The following is a 20,611-nucleotide window of genomic DNA, read 5'->3' as shown; positions in this document are numbered from 1 at the left end:
TTTTCACCTACTATAACTGGTGATTTTAAGACAAGCACACACATACACACACGCACACAGTAGTTTGGAGCAATATACAGGCAAGACACTGTAATAATTTATGTAAAGTATTTAAGAATATGGGCCCTGATAACAATTCTAACTAGTCTGTTGTTGTTGTTTTTCAGTGTAGTAAATACAATGCTGGACAAAAGACAGTTCAAAGCAGCAGGGAATACAGTTCTTCTTCCAATAACTTAAAGAGACTTTATGTAAACTTTGTACACGTGCACTCTTGCTCTCTTCCGGTTCAGTCTTTGCGGTGGGATCTGCCACTCTGCCGCAAATCTGCTGAGATGTCAGAATGGCGGGAGCTGTCACAGTGTCAGTCATCTTCAACACTGTACGCCAACTGTGCGACTTCTATGTCTGTGATTGCCGCCGCTGCCGCCACACTTCTGGCTTCTCTGGAGTTGAAGTGTGCCTTATTATTAGCTCTGGAAAGAAAGAGGATCATGTTAGTGAGATGGACAAGGGGACAGATACATGCTCTCACTTTACTGTTCTCTCTCCACAGAAGAGCTACTTATACATTTACTGTAAAGCAATTACATATTCAACCAGAAATTATTTGTGTCTTTGTGTGTGCATGTACATGTACACACATGCTTATGGTGATCAAAGGTAAACTTGAGGTGTCATTCCTTAGATGCTATCCACTTAAAAGTTCCATTCATTTATTTACAGTGTGTGTGTGTGTGTGTGTGTGTGTGTGTGGACACGCGCGCGCCCCAGCACGTGTGTGAAGTCAGAGAAAAACTCAAGGGAGTTGGTTTTCTCCTTCCACTGAGGTGGGACCAAGGAATTGGATGTCGGTTGCTGGGCTTGGCGGCAAACACCTTTACTCAATGAGCCACCTCACCAGCCTCCACCTAATTTCCCAAGACAAAGTCTCAGACTGGCCTAGAGTTTGCCAACTAGGAAAGGCTGGTGGTCCAGCAAACTCACTTCTTAGGGAGAAACTAGGGTACTTTAATATCTTTCTTTTCTTGATGAGCAGATTCATGATACAGTAATACAAAGTTCATAAAGAACACTCTTTGGATTTAAATGAGCAGGCTGTAGTAAACTAAACATTACTGTGCTGGATAGTTTATGTCAACTTGACATAAACTAGTCATCTGAGAGGAGGAACCTCAATTAAGAAAATGCTTCCATAAAACTGGGCTGTAGGCAAGCCTGTAAGGCATTTTCCTAATTAGTGATCACAGCGAAGTGCCCAGGCCCCTGTGGGTAGTGTCACCTCTGGAATGGTGGTCCTGGGTTCTATAAGGAAGCAAGCTGAGCAAGCCTAAGGAAGCAACCCAGTAAGCAGCTCCACTCCATGGCCTCTGCATCAGCTCCTGCTGCAGGTTCCTGCCCTGTTTGAGTTCCTGTCTTGACTCCCTTCGATGATGAACAGGTGAGCCAAATAAACCTTTTCCTCCCCAAGTAGCTTTTGGTCATGGTGTTTCACCACAGCCACAGTAACCCTAACCACGACAATTATATACCTAGAGTCTTCATCCAAGACATCCCGGTTGATTTGAAGTACAGAGGACTCCACCCTTAGGATCTGTCCACCTTCTGCTCCTGCTACATACAGTGATGCGTCAGGTTCTAAGGACAGTGTTCTAAAAGTACGTTACAACACAAAGTTATTTCTTCTGAGCAAGACAGGTGTGCCGTCACTGTCACAAAAACATGCAGCATTCATAGCCTCCAGCCGCTAAGTCCATGCAGTCAAGTGGCTAGTAAACTGCTAACCGAGGACCGACAGTAAATCAGCAGCTGTAATCATTCAGAATCCTTCCCACATGCATTCAGTATATACTGCTAGGGAGGCAAACTCCAGCTTTTGTAGTCACAAGTTAGTGTATCATGTCATGTCGGCAACATGAAAACACTTAACTTTTCATCAGCTACAGCTTTATCTTTCTGCGGCTTCTCATCCTCAAATGTTCAGCCTCCTACATCCAATCAGCTTACAAGGGCGCAGGCCAAGAGCCCAGGACTCTTAGAGTTGCATTCAAATCGAAAGGACACTGAGCCCAGACTACAGGCAGAAGTGTCACGACCCACCTCATTCTGTTCTCCAGTGCGTCTATGTGAAGCTGCTTTTCCCCGAGCAGTTTCTTCAGGGATTCTACCTCTTTCTGCTTTTCCAGCAGTTCTCTCTGTAAATGGTAGTTAGTCTCTTCCAAAGTCTCACAGAATGCCTTTACAGAGAACATGCAGGCAGAGAAAAAATTATGTACTGAAGCAGTACCTTTCTCAGAAAACATTACTAAAGAGTCAGGAACACAGATAGCAAAGAAATAGGTGTAAAAACCCAAACCATTTGTTCTTGGTGTTTATCTTTTTAGATTACTGCTAATTGGCACTCAGTTCCCATGCACAAGGGTACCTGTAAATTCTCTTCCTTGAGAATACCTACAGTAGCAAACTCTGAAAGTAGATATGTGATTACAGATAAAGTAACAGAATATCATGTAAGAAAATGAAGAATAGTATTACATGGTTTTATTTTTTAAAATTATAAAAGTTGTCAATTTCTATAAAAAAAACCCCGCCTTTCCCCAGAATAAATAATCTGAATAAACTACAGCCATTTAGTAGAAACGATAGAGTCAGTTAATATATTCTGATAAACTAGAGGAATTATCAGTCAAATTAGTCTTCCAGGCAAGTTCTAAGAAGACTCATGTAATAAAAGTCATTAACTGTATTCAAGTGGCTCAGGAGAAGAGAAAAAGGAATGATCCTGAGCTTAGGAAACTAGAATAATCCTGACACCAGATTCAACAAGAGATAGATAGAAAGGAAAACAATACACTCAGCAATTTGATACAAAATCATTATCATCTATACTCAGCAATTAAAAAATGACATTTTCTCTCACAAATAATTCCTTATAATTTGAAAATGTATGAATATATTTCGTGCTGATTAAAGACCCCTCACAAAGTTATCCTTACATATGTAAATAAAACAACCAGTAGGACACAGATACATATACCCTATACCCTAGCAAACTAGTAGAAATAACTTCCTAATTCACAAAAAGAGACAATAACAAGTGAGAAACCACAACTATCAACAGCTTACGGAAAACATCTCACAATGATACAGGGTTTCTTTAAGGTTAGGAAGAATGGTAAAGTATGCCCACTATGATGGTTTTGATTTAGCTCCAAGGATATATTAGCAAGCACAATAATACAGGAAAATGCCATGCACAATATTAAGGATGAGTAGGGGAAAACTGTGGATATTAGTATTGTAAGGAAACAATTAGCTATATAGGCAATTCAAAAGGATCTACAAAGATATAGTAAGGATGGAAAATAAACATACAAAACCCAACAATTCAATCACAAAAATTTAGATTATAAAACAGCAATTACTAACAGAATGATTGAAAGTTAATGATGTCTTGGAAGTTAAAGGAGAAAAAGAAACGAAACCTTTACTGAAGGGTATTCCCAAGTAAAATGCAATAGGATTTTCAAGGAATTCATGAGTTGATTATAAAATTCACATGGAAGAAAAGCCAACCTTGAAAACAAACAAACAAACAAACAAACAAACAAACAAACAAAAATGGTGAGAACCTCTGCTCTTGGGACCCTAAGCTTCTCCAGATACTAGAATGAACTATACAGAACTGTCAGGAGATAACTAACTGAAATAGAACTGACCGGCTACAAACAGACAAGATGAATGATTCATGAGACAGGAGAACTTTTAACTAGTGATGGATGGTGGACACTTTAATAAGTGGTATTGGGATGAGTAGTCACCCATAAAGAAAAGCTAAGTCAATTAAAGCATGGTGTGAAAAGCAAGTTTTACTCTCAGAATATAATTTGAAGATTACATTTGTGTCCTGGAGTGTAGTAAAATAAAAATCACAGGAAATACGATGAAGTATGGTAACGGGCAGCTGTATAAGAGCCCTATGTAGCCATTAATCTAGAAAAGGCAGCTGGTAACCAAGAAAATCAGCCTAAAATCAAAAGGCTAATATCACTATAGGTGAGTGACGACAGGAAGCACTTGGAAACACACTGCTGCTGTGTCCACTGGCAGAACAAATGGTGGGAAGCTGAAGAGTGTAGTGGGCAGCCATTCCAGCTGTGACCTGGAAGTTTCAACCCCCACTGAGGCTTCGGTAATGGTCACGCCTACAAGGCGGGGCTGAGAGAGGACGCTGAAGACCTGAGATCCGGATGCACCAGCTCTCTTGGTTCCTGGACCCTGGATGCTGAAGGTAGAACTGAGCAGAGTTCTCCAGAGAACAGCCGGACTGCGCTACACCTTTCCCAGACCCTATAAACTATCCCTTCACTTGTAAGTTACCCCACAAAATAAACCTCCCTTTTAACTACGTGGAGTGGACTTAATAATTTCACCAATAGAAGAGTAAAACACACAGTATCAGATAGTTCCACCCCTACAAATAAGCTTCCTGTAAACCCTTGGGTTTCTTCCAGGATGAAAACCTATCTCCACAAGGGAGCATTATCTTAGGAAAAATGTCCCTAGAGACTACGTTTTCAGAATAATCATTAGAAATATGCTGATGGAACTATTTACCTATTAATGAGACCTCCAAATGGTTTGTGCTCTTAGAAAACAACCAAAACAAAACCGGTCTGAATGACTTGTAACATTAAATGATGATGAATGTGATGTATGCAATCTTCTGTGACTAGCAGCAGCTTCTAGAAAACATGTCATACAACTCATGGGTGTTCTTCACTTGCCTTTCTGGTTTTCTCAAACTTGGGAACAAGAAAAATTAAGTTCCTAAGCTGCAGAGTATCTAAGTTGGGGGTAGAAAGTCTAAGGATTTAGGTTTTAATTATTTGTAGTCATAATTTTTCCTTTAAAAAACTTAAATCCACAACACAACTCTTGATTGTTGAGAATTGGTCTTTATATGAGTCAAACCCAGCACTGCTGCTCCCACTGGTGCTGGGATGACTGGTATGTGCCACAGTACCCGGTTCTCATTACTCACTTCTAATCACAACTGGTTTATTGTTAGTACGCCCAACCCCATTTCGTCTAATGATGTTATTTCCACAGAGGTATGGTTCTGCCCAAGGTGGCAGACCAAGTTAATATCCCCAATCTGAGTTTCCTCTCTAGTACATACACTTGGAGGCACAGACATGTTTCCCTTTAACAGGGTGCAGGTAAGATGGGTGTGGTAGCTCACGCCTTTAATCAAGAACTTGGGAGGCAGAGGCAGGCAGATCTCTGTGAGTTCAAGGTTAGCCTGGTCTACAGAGTTCCAGGACATCCAGGGCTGTTACACATAGAAACCCTGTCTTAAAAAACCAATAAACAAACAATAGATAGTAGGGTGCACATTGAAAAAGCAGAAATAAGACTTATTGGATTGAGCCTTATCTTTTGAATAGTTTAATTTAAGCTGAAAAGAAGTTTATTATTGTCGTTTTATACATTTTCTTTAATAAGAAGCTGCTGAAGGAAGTCTACAAGCTGGTGCTGTAAGCCACTATAGTCTCTTTTGTTTTGAAATAGAAGAGTCAGTGTGGATTTTTTTCAAGTTTTTTATCTAAACAAATATTCATTTTCAAATATAGCTTTAAGAAAATACATTAATTTTACAGAAAAATTTCTAGGAGCTACATTTCACACTGCCTTGTTGAATGTATAGGTTCAATATAGCTATAGCGATTTATTCAACTAGTTTTCCCAACCAATTTGGCAATGAACTGGTCAGCTCCCTTTGCCAAAGAATTATCCAGTCCCTAATACAATAGTGTGGACTTTCAAAAATCTTAACTCAAACCAGCTTCACTCTTTCCCAACTCAACCAGTGCATATTTTGAATTAAAAATATTTAGTTTTTGTAAAAAGGAAAAATGTAAAAATTAAAAATGTTTAAGAACTGTCTTGTAGGAAGGCAGAACACTTTTGAAAGGAATAGAAATCATGAGCTTTATGAACTAAAAAGTAGTAATGCCAACTATTCTGTAGTACAATAGATCCACCTAAAATGGAACTTAACTTTCCAAACACATTCTAGATCAAAATAACAAAATGAGCCCAAACCCAGGGACTACAGACGCTGCAGAGACAAATATCACAGCTAATAAATGAGGAGACCAATAACAACCATCTACAGAACAGAAACCAGATCAAGGCTGCCAAACACATCCTGACTGTCTAGTATTTAACAAAACAATAGAAAACAGACAGACAAACCCCCCAAAACCAAGCACAACTGGGAAAAACAACCGTTAACAGAAGCTGTCTCTCAATGACCTCAAATAACGGCATACAGAACAAATGATTTTTGAAGCAGCTTGTATATTAGATATACTAAAACCAAAAAAACTAAAGGTGTATTTATTTTTCACTAAATAGTGAATCTTAATAAGAAGGATAAATAGAAGCAAATGAAAATTCTGGAATTAAAAGTACAAGGACTAAAATTTAAAACAAATCAGTAAGAAATACTCACTGGCAGATCTGACAAGACAGAACTGTGAATCCCTGAATTCAAAGACAAACCAATAAAAATAATCCAATCTTGCAAACAAAGAAAAAAAAATAACCGAGTAAAATTAATTGGAGAAAAATCAACAACACTTCAGAGTTATGCAACAAAATGAAAATTACAAGGAGACCCAGGGAGAAGGGAAGAGGGGCTTGAAAACTACTTGAGGAGATAATGGCCTTCTTAAGAAACCTCCACATCTGAGGTAAAGCAGCAGCCCAGGAAGCTCAGTGAAGAGGAGTGTGAAGAACACAGAGGCCGCATGGTGATGCATCACAATCAGATTAGTAAAAGTCAAAGACAGAGCTCTTCCAAACAGAGCAAAGGTATCCATCATACAATGGGAATGGCACTCAAGGGAAAGGCTGACTTTTCATTTAGACTGACAGAGAAGGCAATGAAATGACCCATCCTAGGAAGGGAAGAAAGAAAAACAATCTGGGGGAAAAGGAAGTATACAATGTTAAATGTTTGTGAGGGAATGGAGAAACAGAAACTCTCCCAAACTACCAGTGTTCTGGAAACTACTCAGTAAAATAGTCCATTAGTTCAAAAAAGTTTCTTTCAAGTTAGATGTTGGGATGCTTCACAAGAAAATAATTCCTTTCCCAGAAAACACCTTAAGAGAGAGGAAAGCATACATGTACCAGGGTTTAGAAGAAGTTGTCCGTAGTGTGAGTTAGGATGGTACAAAACTGCCAACACTCTAAGCATCATTCAGCTGGGGATGGGGGAAACAGTAAGTTGGTGCACACATTAAAAATGACAGAGGCATAAAAACTGAGGCTATAAAATGGAATAGCCTGTAAACACACTAAGTGAAGGAAGGCAGAAAAGATTAAAATATGTAAACTATCATGCACATCATATACATGAAAGATTATGTACGTGGATTATAGATATAAACACTATATATATAAAACAAACAGAAAAGGCAAATTTATAGGGAATGGAAGCAGATTACGGATTGTCTTGGGCTGGGAGTGCAGACTAAAATGTTTGCGGTAATGTGAATACTCTAAAACTGGATTATGGTGCTGGTACCACAGATGTATAAATATTAAAAACTACTACACTATATATTTAACAATGAAATGACAAAAGAACGAATGACTAAAGCTTTTGAAGGCTTTCTTTCAACAAAGCTGTTTTTAAAAGCTACAGCATTTACCCCAACACAAAGAAGTGCTACAGTTTAGCTGAACAAAACTACAAGCCTACCAATTAAATCTGTTTCATTTAAATGCCATTAAACATTTGGGGGTAAACTTGCATAAAATTCCAGCTAATCTATTATTACCAAATCTGTTTTGTAAATCTAGCCTATTGCTTCAAGAAATGGGCCACTTTAATGTGTCAATTATTGTAATTTGAGTACCATCAAACACAAGCTGAATTGCTAACAAGACAATCCCATCTACCTCTGAAGATCAGTTCAATTTGAATCTAACAGTAGGTTCCTCACTTGGATACCTCAGAAAAGGAATGATCACCATAAAATCATACTGCCAAATGAAGTAAAGCCCTGTAGCATTTTATTAATTTTTTTAAGCAGTAGAAATATAGTAGAAAGGACTTAATTTTAGATTTTTATTTATTACATGCCATGAATGAATTTTCATCTTTTCACTAAACTAGGACCATGTATTTCAATGAAAGAAACCTTTGATTCAAACATTAAAAGCTGCCTGTAGCAAAACCACTCTAACTTGAACTGATAATATTTTGCTGTCTGCTGGTCCATCAAGAAACAATGTAGTAATTGTACTGTATTATTTATTCCTCTTTCACGTGACATGTAATAGAGGACTTACCCTGCTTTCTTCTAGGCTATCAAATGGACCTGGCGGATCATCCAGACAAAGAAATTCTCTCACTGCAAGGCTTTTCAAAGGTAAAAAAATTAGCTGGCATACAAATAACTTTACAAGACAGCAGAAAACAAAAGGCACATTGAAGCTATACAGTGTGTACGGCAAGAAATTTGTAGACAATACAAACAAAAGCAATTTATGTATGTGTCTTCACGTAAGTAGCCACATGCAAATATCAAATTACAAAAGATACAAAGGTATTATGCTATCCATAGGATCTTACAAATGTAAATAAAAATTGCAAGTTTACTGTTACACAAACCATAAGACGCAATAAACACAATTCAGAATAACGGTAGAGAGCAGCAACCTGAGTAGTGAACCTCCCTCTGACCTTCCGAGAAGCATCAGTACCAGTAGCTGAACAGTTGACACCTTGCTATGAAGGAAAGCAACTCTTATTTATTCTCTCCTCCACGGAACACTTCTAAAAAGTCTTTACTCTGAAATACCTTAAAGACTGCCCTTACTATGTTTACTTTATGATTTATATATATATTTTCCCCCAGATATTAAGAGAAAAATTCTGAACATCTCTTAATTACTAAATGTTTTATATAATGAAGTATATACTTTCCATCAACATTGGGTTAAGAAGGTGGATCATCAACGTCCTCACAATAAAACACTCCCCTCTTCCTAACAGCGATTCTGGGCCTGAGAGATAACGACATATATGTGCAGCTTACATGTTTTTTCCTTGTAAAAGACAGGAACATGACTAATTGATACACTACATAAAGGAGATGCCACCCTGCATCGAAGAGAATGGGCCTTGGGGTATATTAGTCCTGAGAGGTTTCTAATAACAAGGCTGTGTAATCATGAAGAGATAGGGTGGATATTGAGAGCTCTTCAAAAAGAAAAATAGGAATATAAAAAAGTAGTATTAAGACACTAACAGGAAGTCCAAAGACAGAGCAAGGAAGCTGATGGCAAGCAGATCCTAGACTGTCAAGTCTTTACAATACAGGGGAAAGACACATGCTCAGGGAGGCTGAGGAAAGACAAATGTCCATGATCATGGCAGAGCTTCGGCGTGATGTAGAACCACCTGCTACACTTTCTGTCTCTCCTAAGCTTCAGGCAACAACAGGGGCCGTTCTACTTCGGTTTTTTACAGAAACCACCTGTGGGTGAATCAGTTACTTCCTTTACTAAGTGGTGACTTGTCTCCCCAAGGCTTCTACATAGGGGTCTTCCTTCAGCTCTCTGACCAGCCAGGGTAATCCCAGGTCTTTTACTCGACAACACCAAGCAGTAAGGCTGTTACTCCACTTCCTCTATGCTTCATTTCCTAGATGCAATGCCAATGCACTACCACTTTCACACGGCATCACACCGCTTTCACACTTGCAGCAGCTCTGCAAGGCAATATACCTATTTCTCTATCTCAGAAAGGCTATCAAAGTCTAGACAGAAAAACGACCATTATAGTGTAACAAAGTATAAGTGGTAGAGAAGGACATTAAATGTGTCTTCTGAGTATAAATGTGTGTGTGTCCCTTTCTATCTGAAATTTTTTTTGTCTTATGTCTTGGTTTAGTCAAATGCTTCTTTGTAGGACACTTCCCTCTGAACACACTCCATCTGCATGCATGACTATCAAGTTCCGGTGCTGAGAATACTGCAACTGGTCTAACAGCACAGAGCAGAAGAGTCTTCTGGAGTAGGAATTATAACCCCACCTACTCACTCTTTCTATGAAGTCCCTTCAGTTAGATATCAGTGAGTCACTGGAAATGGGATGTGAAATACTTGTGAAAACAGAGAAGAGTTAAACACTGTTAAGGTGTGATGGTGAAATGATCTCAGTGTAGGAGACAGCATAAAACAGCTGTGTTTTGACTATGAGACTGTGCAAATAACTGTACTTCACTTTGACAAACCAAATACCACGATGTTCCCAGCATATGACCCATAGGCTTTACTTCTGCAGTTTGATTACAAAATTCTCTTTCATCTGGCAAATCCTTCTTCACTTTCTCAAACATGGTCCAAATATCATTAATTCTTTAGAGACCAGCTCAAATGTCATCCAGTCATAAGTTCTGACATTTCCTCAGTGAAAAGATATATTTCTTTCTATTATCACTTCTGGGGCACATTTCCTCACTTAGATTTAATACAGGACCAGCACCTATTTCATCTTTGTGTGGCCATACTTTCATACAATAAGCTCTAAATAAAAATGTGTTGAAAGGGTAAAATTTCTAATAATTCCTGCTATCATGGAAATAGTGTTTCAATTTGTTTTTCCTTTGTGTTTTACAAATAGACCTGAAAACAATATCCTCAGTACTTTAAACTAGGATTTTTTAATTTCCTTTCATCTTTCCTCCACTCTTGCCTTGTCACAGCTGGAGTAACTCTAACAGTCCTAAGCGCTGCCTCCAGCTGTGTGATGAGGACAGCTGTGTGATGAGGACAGCTGTGTGATGTGGACAGCTGTGTGGTAAGGCGCACCGGCTATCAGAGAGTGCACACAATCCACCAGAAGGGAAAGTGAAGACTGACTTAACACGTGAGCGATTATTGACACGTATAAAGACACACTCAATTTTAGTTTTTTGCTATTTTGCTGTGTATGGGAGTGTGCCTGTGTGTGTTTGCTCTACACGCACACAGTGTTCCTGGGGAAGAGAAGAGGGTGTCAGATCCTCTTGGGGCTGGAATTACACATGGTTGTGAGCTGCCATGTGGTGGGTGCTGGAACTTGAAACTGGGTCCTTTGGAAAAGCAGTCAGTGCCGTTAACCCCTGAGCCAACACTCCAGCACCCCCAAGTCAGACAAACAGTATCTCTTGTGTAGGGCAGGCTGGTCTGGAAATTGAGATCCCCATGCCTCATTTCCTGTGTGCTGAAAGTCTCTGGTAAACCACCATACAGTTCTCTGTAGAGATCTGCAAGTAGGGTTTCGTAAAGAGGTGTAGAAGTTTTGTCTGTTCCTTTTTCCCTTGGGAGGAACGTCCTCTGTTCTCTTTTCAGCATAAAAAGTGAAAGACTCTTCTTGCCTATATTTTCAAACACAATGAAGTCTTTGAACAGTGAATTCCTTTTCCCTCTACTGTGTGACTTGGGATGGAGGAGACCATGGTCATCCCATACATGGAGCACCACAGGAATGGTACCATCGACAGCAGAACTGCTGCAAGGAACTGAGCCTCTGACAGGCTGAGAAGCAGGCACTTCTGTTTATAGAAGAAACAGTCCTGAAAGGTGGAGAGACGATGCAAAAACAAGGCATATGTTCTTTACTGACCTACATCTTTCTTCTTCTTCTTTTTCCTGATAAGTAGATTTGATCTATTTTATTTCATCTATTTTGTTTTTTGAGATGACCTTTGTAGGTAGCCCAGGCTGGCCTCAAACTCACAGTCTTCTGGCCTTTACCTTCCTAGGGCAGGTAGTCCAGGCTTCTGTACCATACTTGGCTGCAATGCCTAATTTTTAATGATTGAAATCTAGTACTGGTAATTCTAAAAACGATGCATCTGAGTAAGTTACATTTTGCTACTTAAAATTCAAATTGTAAACCAAGTTACTTAAAGTGGTCCATAGAGTATACTTTAGCATATTTTCAGTACAAAGACATCAGGCTTACTGAATATGGGGCAGGAGAAAGCATGTATAGATTTCCTCATTACAGTGTTCCTTTACGGTACAGTGTAAGATAAATTTCAAAGGCCTTTTCTATGATTCTAGTTCTTACTAGTTCTTGTTACTGCTTTTTCTGTCCTGGCATTAATGATAATCTTTCTTCTTTTGGATTTTGAAAAATATGTGTGTGTGTATATATATATATATATATATATATATATATATATATATATATGTGTATATATATATTTATATTTATATATGCACACACACAAATATTCTGTCTCATTTGTACAAACTTCTCTTTTCTAACAGAATACTAACAGGTTTGCCATACATTTATTCAAGAGATACTGAGAGCTGACTGAGTCAGCACTGCGCTAAGCATAGACATTGCACAGTAAATGAAATAACCACATAACTAGATCTAACAATCTGGTGAAAGAAACAAAACCAAATAATCACAAATATACTGTGCAAACCAAAATGTGATGAATGTCAAGTACCAATCAGCCTTTTAAAACTGAGACGTCATGAAATTAAATTATACTGGTAATGACTAAAGTGTTATCTTCTCAATTCTTAAGACAGGTACAAAGTGAGTAAGTATCATCCTACCTAGAAGTAGAGAAGTTCATTACAACCACAGGTGTCTTAAAGTACTAGGAGACAACTTTCAAACCATCGAAGGGCTCCTACAAATACTCTGAGGAAGGAGAGACCTTATTTTCTGTAGTAGAGAGGCAAAGGGCTAGTCAAGAAAGCCAATGAAGTGAAGTTTGTGTCGAAATTTTTGGGATGTATAGGAGTTACAGTGGCGTAGTTTGAAATACTGCCTTTCTAGGAAGCAATATACTTGAAGACCAAGAGGCATGATAATGTTAGATAAAGAGGAGATGGATACAGCTGATGTACAGAGAATGGATGAATGGAGAAGTAACAAATCCATGGCTGAAAGACAGTCAAGTAGGCTGGGACCAGAATAATCTCATCAAAGTGCACCACAAAACCATCAGGCCATAGTGAGCTATAGAAGGAAGAGGGGATGAGGAGAGGAAGATGAGCAGGAAACTACTGTAATTATGGCAGGGAGCTGCTTGTACTAGGATGGAGAGGGCCGTGCCACAGGAAAAGGGGACGAGTTTGAGTGGTCCTGAAAGATAAGGGGTTAGAGCAGTGAGGGATGTGTGAAAAGCTGTAGGTCTGGGTAGATACTAATGCTGAAGTTGGGGGAAAACTGTCTGAAGACGACTCTTAAGCTGAGGCAGCACACACCGAGGAGCAGATGCTCAGGTAGAGCATGCAGGGCTCACGCAGGGTTGAAGGCGACATGCAAAGATGGAGTGAGAGAAAGAAAAAGAGATAGAGGGGTTCTTGGTTACTTTCCACCATTATTTGAAAAACTGCAAACAGCTCAGACATGTACCGTATGCTACTGTTCACTGAAAATGCTCTCTGTAGTTTTTCAAAACAGTTCTAATTTTTCTAATAATGTAAATCCTTCAAATATGATAATTCATTAAGAGATTTTCTTATATTCAAAAGCAAAAAAAGTTGATCCTTTTCATACACTGTTCAATGTTTCCAGAAATTTTACTTTACTATATGAATTAATCTAACTTCCTAATTTTTATATTACTTTGGAGAAATACAAAAATATTAGCCTTAAAATTATTGTTACATTAACCAAAAGTTGAATATTATGTGAGCTATTTTGGCTAAATGATTGCTAACATGCTGGATAGTTTGAGGACAGTGTACACTGAAAATTTCCCTTCATGTTTAAAGCTTTAATACAAACAAAATGCTAAATAAAATCCTCAATTGAAAGAAAGCAAGAAAATTCCATGCAGAGATTTATTTGGGAGAACTAGTTCAATTCCCACCCTCCATTATGTTCTGATATGAAGTTGGCCCTAAATTTATTCTTCAGTTTAAACTGGGTTTTGAAATAATTTTATAATCTCTTATTTTAATTTGTTACATACCAGTTAGCAATGTCCTTGTGGGCTACTAAGTTTTGGAGAAATGCTTGTAATCCTAATTGTCTATCTTCTAAAAAGTCTGCATTGTAATTATCTTTAAACCAGCGTTTAGGAGGAAGTGCTAATCGAAAGCCTGGAAACATCTCTTTTAACTGAAAAAGAGAGAGAGAGGGGGAAAAAAAAACCAAAACCGTTAAACTCAATTACAGGAATTGAGTACTGTTCTGTACCACTGACTATGTGAAATTATTCACCAAACATTAAGACAACTAAACCAGCTAAGCCTTTTTCTGCATTGCGTCTTGATGCCTCCAGAGCTGTGCACGCAGACACTCCAGTTGCTGCTCCACACCAGTGCCTGCACATGGTATTTTCCACTTTCTCTTGTTAGCCATCCTGGGGAAAGGAGTAGGATTTAACTGCAGCTGTAATCTGCATTTCTGATTTCATAAATACTGTTAAATACTATATAACTGGCTATTTGCATATCTTCTCTGGTGCATTATCTATCTTTGGACCAGACATTGGGGGAAAAAAAAAAAAAAAACACCAAAAAAGTTGGGCTGCAGCTTGGAAGATGGAGGAATCACATCAAGAATGGATCCACGCCCTAAGAATGATCTCTGGCTCACAGGCAATAATCCAACAAGGGCCTTGTCCCTACAACATCAAGAAACTCAACTCTGACCAAAACCTGAATGAGTCTGGAAGCTGATTCTTCCCCAGAGACACCAGATAAGAGTCCAGGCTGGCCAAAAGACTGACTGTGAGCTTGTCTGGCCCTAAAAAGCACCCACACCCCATCCCAGGCCACTAATAGTTTTAACAGTGTAGGTAGCAATAGAACTAATACTAACATTACATATTTTTGTTCACTTTCCTTTAATTATAAGTGATGTTAAGTAGATTTTCTTCAAACTTTTCAGGTTATATAATTATATATGAAATATTAAGTATTTCATATTTATATTAGAACAATTTTTCATAAATATGCAGCTAACCATGGAGATGACACTGAAGATTATTATAGTGAAATGAAATCTGATTTTCTTATGAACCCACAAAGACACAGGGAACAGATTAATAACTCACAACTCAGAGGCAGCTTGGGATTTATTGACTACTTACTTTGTCATTAAGCCTAGAGAAGTCGGTGTACCTTCTGAAAACTACCCAGCTTTCTTCTGGGGTTTTCTTTACTAGTATTTTATATACCTAGAAAGAGAGAAAGGGATCGATACAGGAAAAGTGATATTGAGAGAGGGGAGGGGGAGAAAGAGAAGGAAGACAAAGAAAAGAGGTCAAACATTTCTGAAAACTTGATATATCAAGCAATTTTCATGCAAGAAATATAAAGTCATTTAGATAATCAAATATATGGAGATGGGAGACACCAAAATAATTTTTAAAAATATGACCAAGATAAAATGCCACAGTACATGTGTGGACATCGATAGCAACATCCAGGAACTGCTGTCTCCTTCTACCATGAGAGTCCTAGGAATGAGCTAAGGCCGTCTCACTGAGCCATCTCACCAGCTCGGTCCTACCTCTTAGTAGCATCATCGTGGAGGTTAGGCTTCAACCTGTGGCTCTCGGCGGACAAAAACACTCACACCGTAGCAGACTCTTAATGAGTACACATTCTTTCTTAAAATGGGTAGGTCAATATAAAGAAACAGCCATCAGGTTATAATTGGTGAAACGTTCTAAATGATGGTTTCACACAGATTCACATCTTATCCCAGTGGTATGATACCTGCATCCTATCCTAGACTGTTTCTTCAAAAATGATGTCAACAGTTTTCCTTGGAGGTCCTCTCCTCCAGGCAGAAGTTAACAGCATGAAACATTAGAGTAAACATAAAAACTTTACTGCAAGAAAATCCAAAAATAAACTCTTCAACTTAATGTGACTTTAGCAGGGTTAATGGTAAACACATACAGGCCAATATACATAAACACACAATATTAAAGAATGTAAACTAGGTGGGGTGTGGTGGCCCCTGCCTATAATCTCAACAATTGGGAGGCAGAAACCGACAGATCTGTATGAATGCAAGGCCAGCCTGGTCTACACAGTGAGTTCCAGGGACAGCCAGGGCTACATAGAGAAACCCTGTCTCAAAACACTAAAAAACAAACAAGCAAACCAAAACAAAACCTAAAAATATTAAAACTGGACAGATTTTGTAAATAGTAGTTAATAAATAGAAAACAAATAACTACAGATCTCTTCAAAGAGTATGAAACAGCTGTACCAGACAAATCTGACCACAAGACCCCCACCAGCAACTACAAAACATTATTAGGAGGAATTAAAGACTTAATCAGTGGGTTCCTCAGATAGCTGAAGACAGTACTGTGAAGGTGAAGGGTCTCTCCAGTGACTTGTAGATCTAACAAACCCAGTGCACAGAGCAGAGAACAGCAAAGGTCATCCCGAGAAACAACAGAGCTGGAGTGCTGAAACTACTGGGGATCAAGGCCTATTAAACACTGTACTAACTAGGGTTGTGGAACTGGTAAAGACAGAAAAATGGAGCATAGGAGATTCACCTTTATTAATTATGTCATAAGCAACATAGGAAATGAAGAGCGCGTTTAAATAAAAGCCTAATTAAGAGATTTTGTAGAAAAATACAAATGGCTTGGCCTTTCATCATAACATGGACATGAGAATCACTCCTGGATGGTCTGCTGATATAAATGTGAAAGATCTAACAAAAAACTGCTGGACAAAAACACAGACAACACCTTTACAACATTAGAGGAGGCAAAGATTATAAAAAAGTGCTAGCCAGAGCCAAGTGTGGTAGACATGTCCAATCCTAGCATTTGAGAAGCAGAGGCAGTAGAATGGAACGTCTGAGAAAAGCCCAGGTTACACAGTGAGACCCCATCTTAAAAGAAGAGACAAGAGGGAAGAGTATTAGTAATAAAAGAGAATAACAAACTGGGCCATGTTAAGGCTATGTTTATCGCATGCACTAAGGAAAGGTGAAAACAGTTACAACACATGTATCTGAAAAAGGACTTGTGTCTAGAATGCAGAAAACTGCAAAATGGAGATGTATAAGAGAATATTCAAATAGCCAAAAAGGTTTTGAATGTTTGTTTTTGTTTTTTGAGACAGGGTTTCTTGGTGTAGCCCTGGATGTCCTGGAACTTGTTCTGTAAACCAGGTTGGTCTTGAACTTCGAGATCGACCTGCCTCTTTCTCCCAAGTGCTGGGATTAAAGGCATGCGCCACCACTTCCTGGCTAGGTTTTGAATGCTTTAATGTAATTAGTTATTAAGAAAACTCCCGTTTTATATAAACCAGAATACATGAATTAAGAAGGTAGGAAAAAGGTGACACACTAGGAAGGTGTGGAATGAGTGGAAATCCCACACTGCAGGGGCATGACGCCTATAGAGCATGGCTCACTTCCAAGACTGGGCCTCTGAACTAGCAACTTTACTCCTCATGAGACTGCAAATGGAAACGTGTACATGTGTTTCCCAAGTGATCAGTACTAAGTGATCACAGCAGTAGTGTCTGAAAGAACCTGAAAAAACAAGCATTATCAGCAATAAAAAACGAGCTACCTAAAAAGCTTGCCTAAATCTTAGGCAAGATTAAAGGTGACTCTTACAAGCCTAATGCTGAAATGAAACTGGATCCCAAAGAGTATGTGCTCAATAACCACATTTATGTCATGTACAAAAAGGGGCAAAATTAACCAAGGCTAGCAGAAAAATATTGGGTAAGTGGTACTGACTGTCAGGGAGCATGGAATGTTCTATGATGTTCTTTTTCTATCTATGTGCTAATTACAGAAGTATGTCTGGTGGTAAAATAAGAGTTTGCAAAAGCATAGCAGAACTCATTGGGTAATAGCCACAGAATTTTATGGCCAAGAATTTGAAGTACAGGCTTGCCTTAATCAGGACGCACTTAAGTACACAGGTCTTTTACTTGTTACTGGCATGCAGCAGAAGCCAATACTTACGGTAAATTTGGCTCGCTCTTCCATAACTTCATAGCCCAGAATTGTAGGTGTAGAAGGTCTATCTTCCCAGTTCACTGTGTCAGGATGCTGCTCTTCAGTGTCTCTTGGTCTAGTAGAATATTCAATGGATGAATCTGTACCTGTAAATTTAGTCCTAATGAGAGGACTACCACAGACCGATGATGTACTGTCCATCCGATCCTGAACATTCGTCTGCTTAAAATTACCCGTATTTGAGTCTTCTAATTGGCCTTTGGAAGAGTTTGAGCTTGTTGAGACACTACCAAAAGAAGAACTCCTTTGATTTCTGTTGGTTGTAAAACTGGAAGCAGAGTTTCCTATTGGCATAGGAACTGGGACGTAGGGGGTTGCCATCTTCTTCGGCCTTGGCAACAGACCTGTGTACTCTTGACTCCAAACACTTAAAGAACAACCAATATGCAGTTCATTATTTTCTTCTTAGGAACTCACTATCTAAAAATGAGAAGGAAACACTGAAGCGTTAGTCTTTTACCTAGAACATAATCCAAAAGAAACAAAATGTTCTTTTGAATTTCTGACACTCAATTAGTTTATAAAGACATACTTCTAACACCTTCCTTTCATCTAAATTATCTTGGTGGACTCTTGTTTGCAAGGTGAAGAGAACGAACTTATTCTATATTTCTTTTCTTAACACTCATAATACACAGCATTCTTTTTTTTTGCCTACTTTAATTCCTTTATTTCTGCAATGTTCATTTCAAATGGATTCAATGCTAACATACAAACATACCCCGCCCTCCCCCCAAAGAGGAAGAATAAGAAGTTCTGTCATCCTGATAGTGCTACAGGTTGAGTATAGGAACAGAAAGGAAAAATCATTCACATTGCCTTTTTATATACCAAGGACTTAAATATGCTAATCATAGTCAACCAGAAACTTAGGTGGTATGTATTAAGGCGTGCTCTTTTATCTTGATAGAGACTTGGAAATACTAAGGCAGGTACTCTACCCCTCTCTTCTTAAAAAATGATGTTTTTAATTTTTAGACAGGGTCTGGATAACTTACCAAGGTGCTGCCTGTGAGCCTGCTAAGTAGCCCAGATAGGCTTGAACTTTTATCTTCTCCTGCAGCCTCCGGTGGCAGGGATACACACCTGCACCACCAACCCAGCAACAAGTGTTCTGAAAGCAACATTTTATAAAACTTGGCATCAAATACATCAAAAGTAAACTTGATCAAGTGAATGAATCTTGATGAAGATGTGGTCAAGATTCACAGTCAAAATTAAACGATTAAATTTTATTTTAGTTTGTAGATTATTAATTCTCCATAATCTAGGGTCCAAAAGATGGTTGTGTCAGAATAATTTTGTACTATAAAGATGTAATGATTTACCATTTACCACTCCATCCTGAAGGCATAAACTAAAATTTTAGGTGCCGACCACTAGAAATGACAGGTCTATACACAACGGGGGATCTACCAGCCCAACTTCATTTGCTCAACTCTACTGCCCTGGGGAAGATGCTGAAACAGGATTTTTTTTTAACCTCACGTGGCCAGTGAACCTTCCTTGGAGTCGAATATTCAAGAACCTGGAGTTGCTGATTCACCTCTTGCGTTCTTTCAGACGCACCCCCCCCCCCCAAAAAAAAAAAGAAAGAATAACTGAGCATGACTTCTCAGCGCCCGCGAGCTGGCCTTTGACATCTGCCACCTGAGGCCCGGGGCTGCGGAAGGCGGCCTAAGTGTGCCCGGGGAATTTCACCCGGGAGCTGCCTGCCGAGGGTGCGGAGGGAGGGCGTGTCGCATTCTGCGGGGTCGCCTGCCGTGTGTCCCCAGGAGGATGCTCCAGGGCTAGCTGTCTCACTCGGACAGGTGAGGCGGGTGACAGCGAGGTGGCGGCGGAAGGCAGGCCCCGGGGGACCCGGCGGGGAGGTGTGGTCGGCGCGGACCCCTCGGACCCCGCTCCGCCGCCTCCGGCCCTCCGGGGCGACCGAAGGCCAGGGGCGGCCAGGGGGCGCGGCGGGGACCCCTGCAGCGTCCCCGCACCCTCCCGCCAGCCGTCGCGGCGGCAGGTGTCCCCCGCGCCCTACCTCGGAGCGGCCCCGCGCGTCCGGCCGCAGGGAGGCGGCTCCTCTGCGACTGCGGCGGGTCGCCTCCTTCCCGGGACCCGGGCCGGCGCACGTGACCTTCCGCCCGAGAGCAGCCGCTCTGCGCCCCAGCTCGGACACCCAGCCCGGTTCCCGCGAACCGGAGGGAGGGGAGCCGCTCCAGGAAGTGACGTCACACCTCGCCGCCGCCCCCGGAGGCTCGCACGCGAGTTGTTGGTCCCCGTCTCCGCAGGAGCCAGAACAAATCTAATTTCCTCGCAGGGAATCGATGGTTTTTCACAGACTTTATTATTAAAAGTGACTTTCTGAGAAGTGGGGCTACGACATCTAGTTTGCCAAGTGGGGGACCAAAAAAACACTTCAATTCCCAGGAGGCACTGTGGGTAACCTAGGTTCAGGCTCGAGCTTTGCATCATGGGACTTGTAGTTAACACTGGTTTGGGGGCTCTAAAAGGTTATTAGTCATTTTCCATAATTAGCAGCTCTTTGATGGATGGAAA

At 39.9% G+C, this 20,611-nt stretch overlaps 1 protein-coding gene across 3 annotated transcripts; it reads right to left on the bottom strand.

Annotated features, from left to right (window-relative positions):
* Positions 1 to 215: 215 nt before the first annotated feature.
* Snx16 (sorting nexin 16) lies at positions 216 to 20,260 on the bottom strand. Of its 3 annotated transcripts, XM_059253933.1 has the most exons (10): positions 20,094 to 20,260; positions 19,063 to 19,178; positions 18,238 to 18,484; positions 18,011 to 18,150; positions 15,144 to 15,230; positions 14,019 to 14,167; positions 8,371 to 8,440; positions 2,101 to 2,237; positions 1,533 to 1,652; positions 216 to 476 (listed from the first exon to the last, which is right to left on the bottom strand). In XM_059253933.1, the coding sequence occupies exons 3-10, from the start codon at positions 18,383 to 18,385 to the stop codon at positions 365 to 367; spliced, it is 963 nt and encodes a 320-aa protein (XP_059109916.1). In that variant the 5' UTR covers positions 18,386 to 18,484; positions 19,063 to 19,178; positions 20,094 to 20,260; the 3' UTR covers positions 216 to 364. The 3 variants fall into 3 exon arrangements, with proteins under 3 accessions (XP_059109916.1, XP_059109915.1, XP_059109917.1); XM_059253932.1 differs by having other exon boundaries at positions 18,011 to 18,484; XM_059253934.1 differs by lacking the exon at positions 1,533 to 1,652 and having other exon boundaries at positions 18,011 to 18,484.
* Between the last annotated feature and the right edge of the window lie 351 nt (positions 20,261 to 20,611).

Source organism: Peromyscus eremicus, chromosome 2 (genome assembly GCF_949786415.1).
Source record: "Peromyscus eremicus chromosome 2, PerEre_H2_v1, whole genome shotgun sequence".
Classification (NCBI taxonomy): Eukaryota; Metazoa; Chordata; class Mammalia; order Rodentia; family Cricetidae; genus Peromyscus; species Peromyscus eremicus.
This window is presented reverse-complemented; position numbering and strand designations above follow the sequence as displayed.

Coding starts and splice junctions, on each gene's coding strand:
- Snx16 (XM_059253932.1), bottom strand. CDS start 18,385: ATGGCAACCCCCTACGTCCCAGTTCCTATGCCAATAGGAAACTCTGCT. Junction 8,441..14,018: donor CACAAGGACATTGCTAACTG/GTATGTAACAAA, acceptor ACCTTTGAAAAG/CCTTGCAGTGAGAGAATTTC. Junction 477..1,532: donor GTCTTGGATGAAGACTCTAG/GTATATAATTGT, acceptor CTTTCTTTCCAG/AGCTAATAATAAGGCACACT.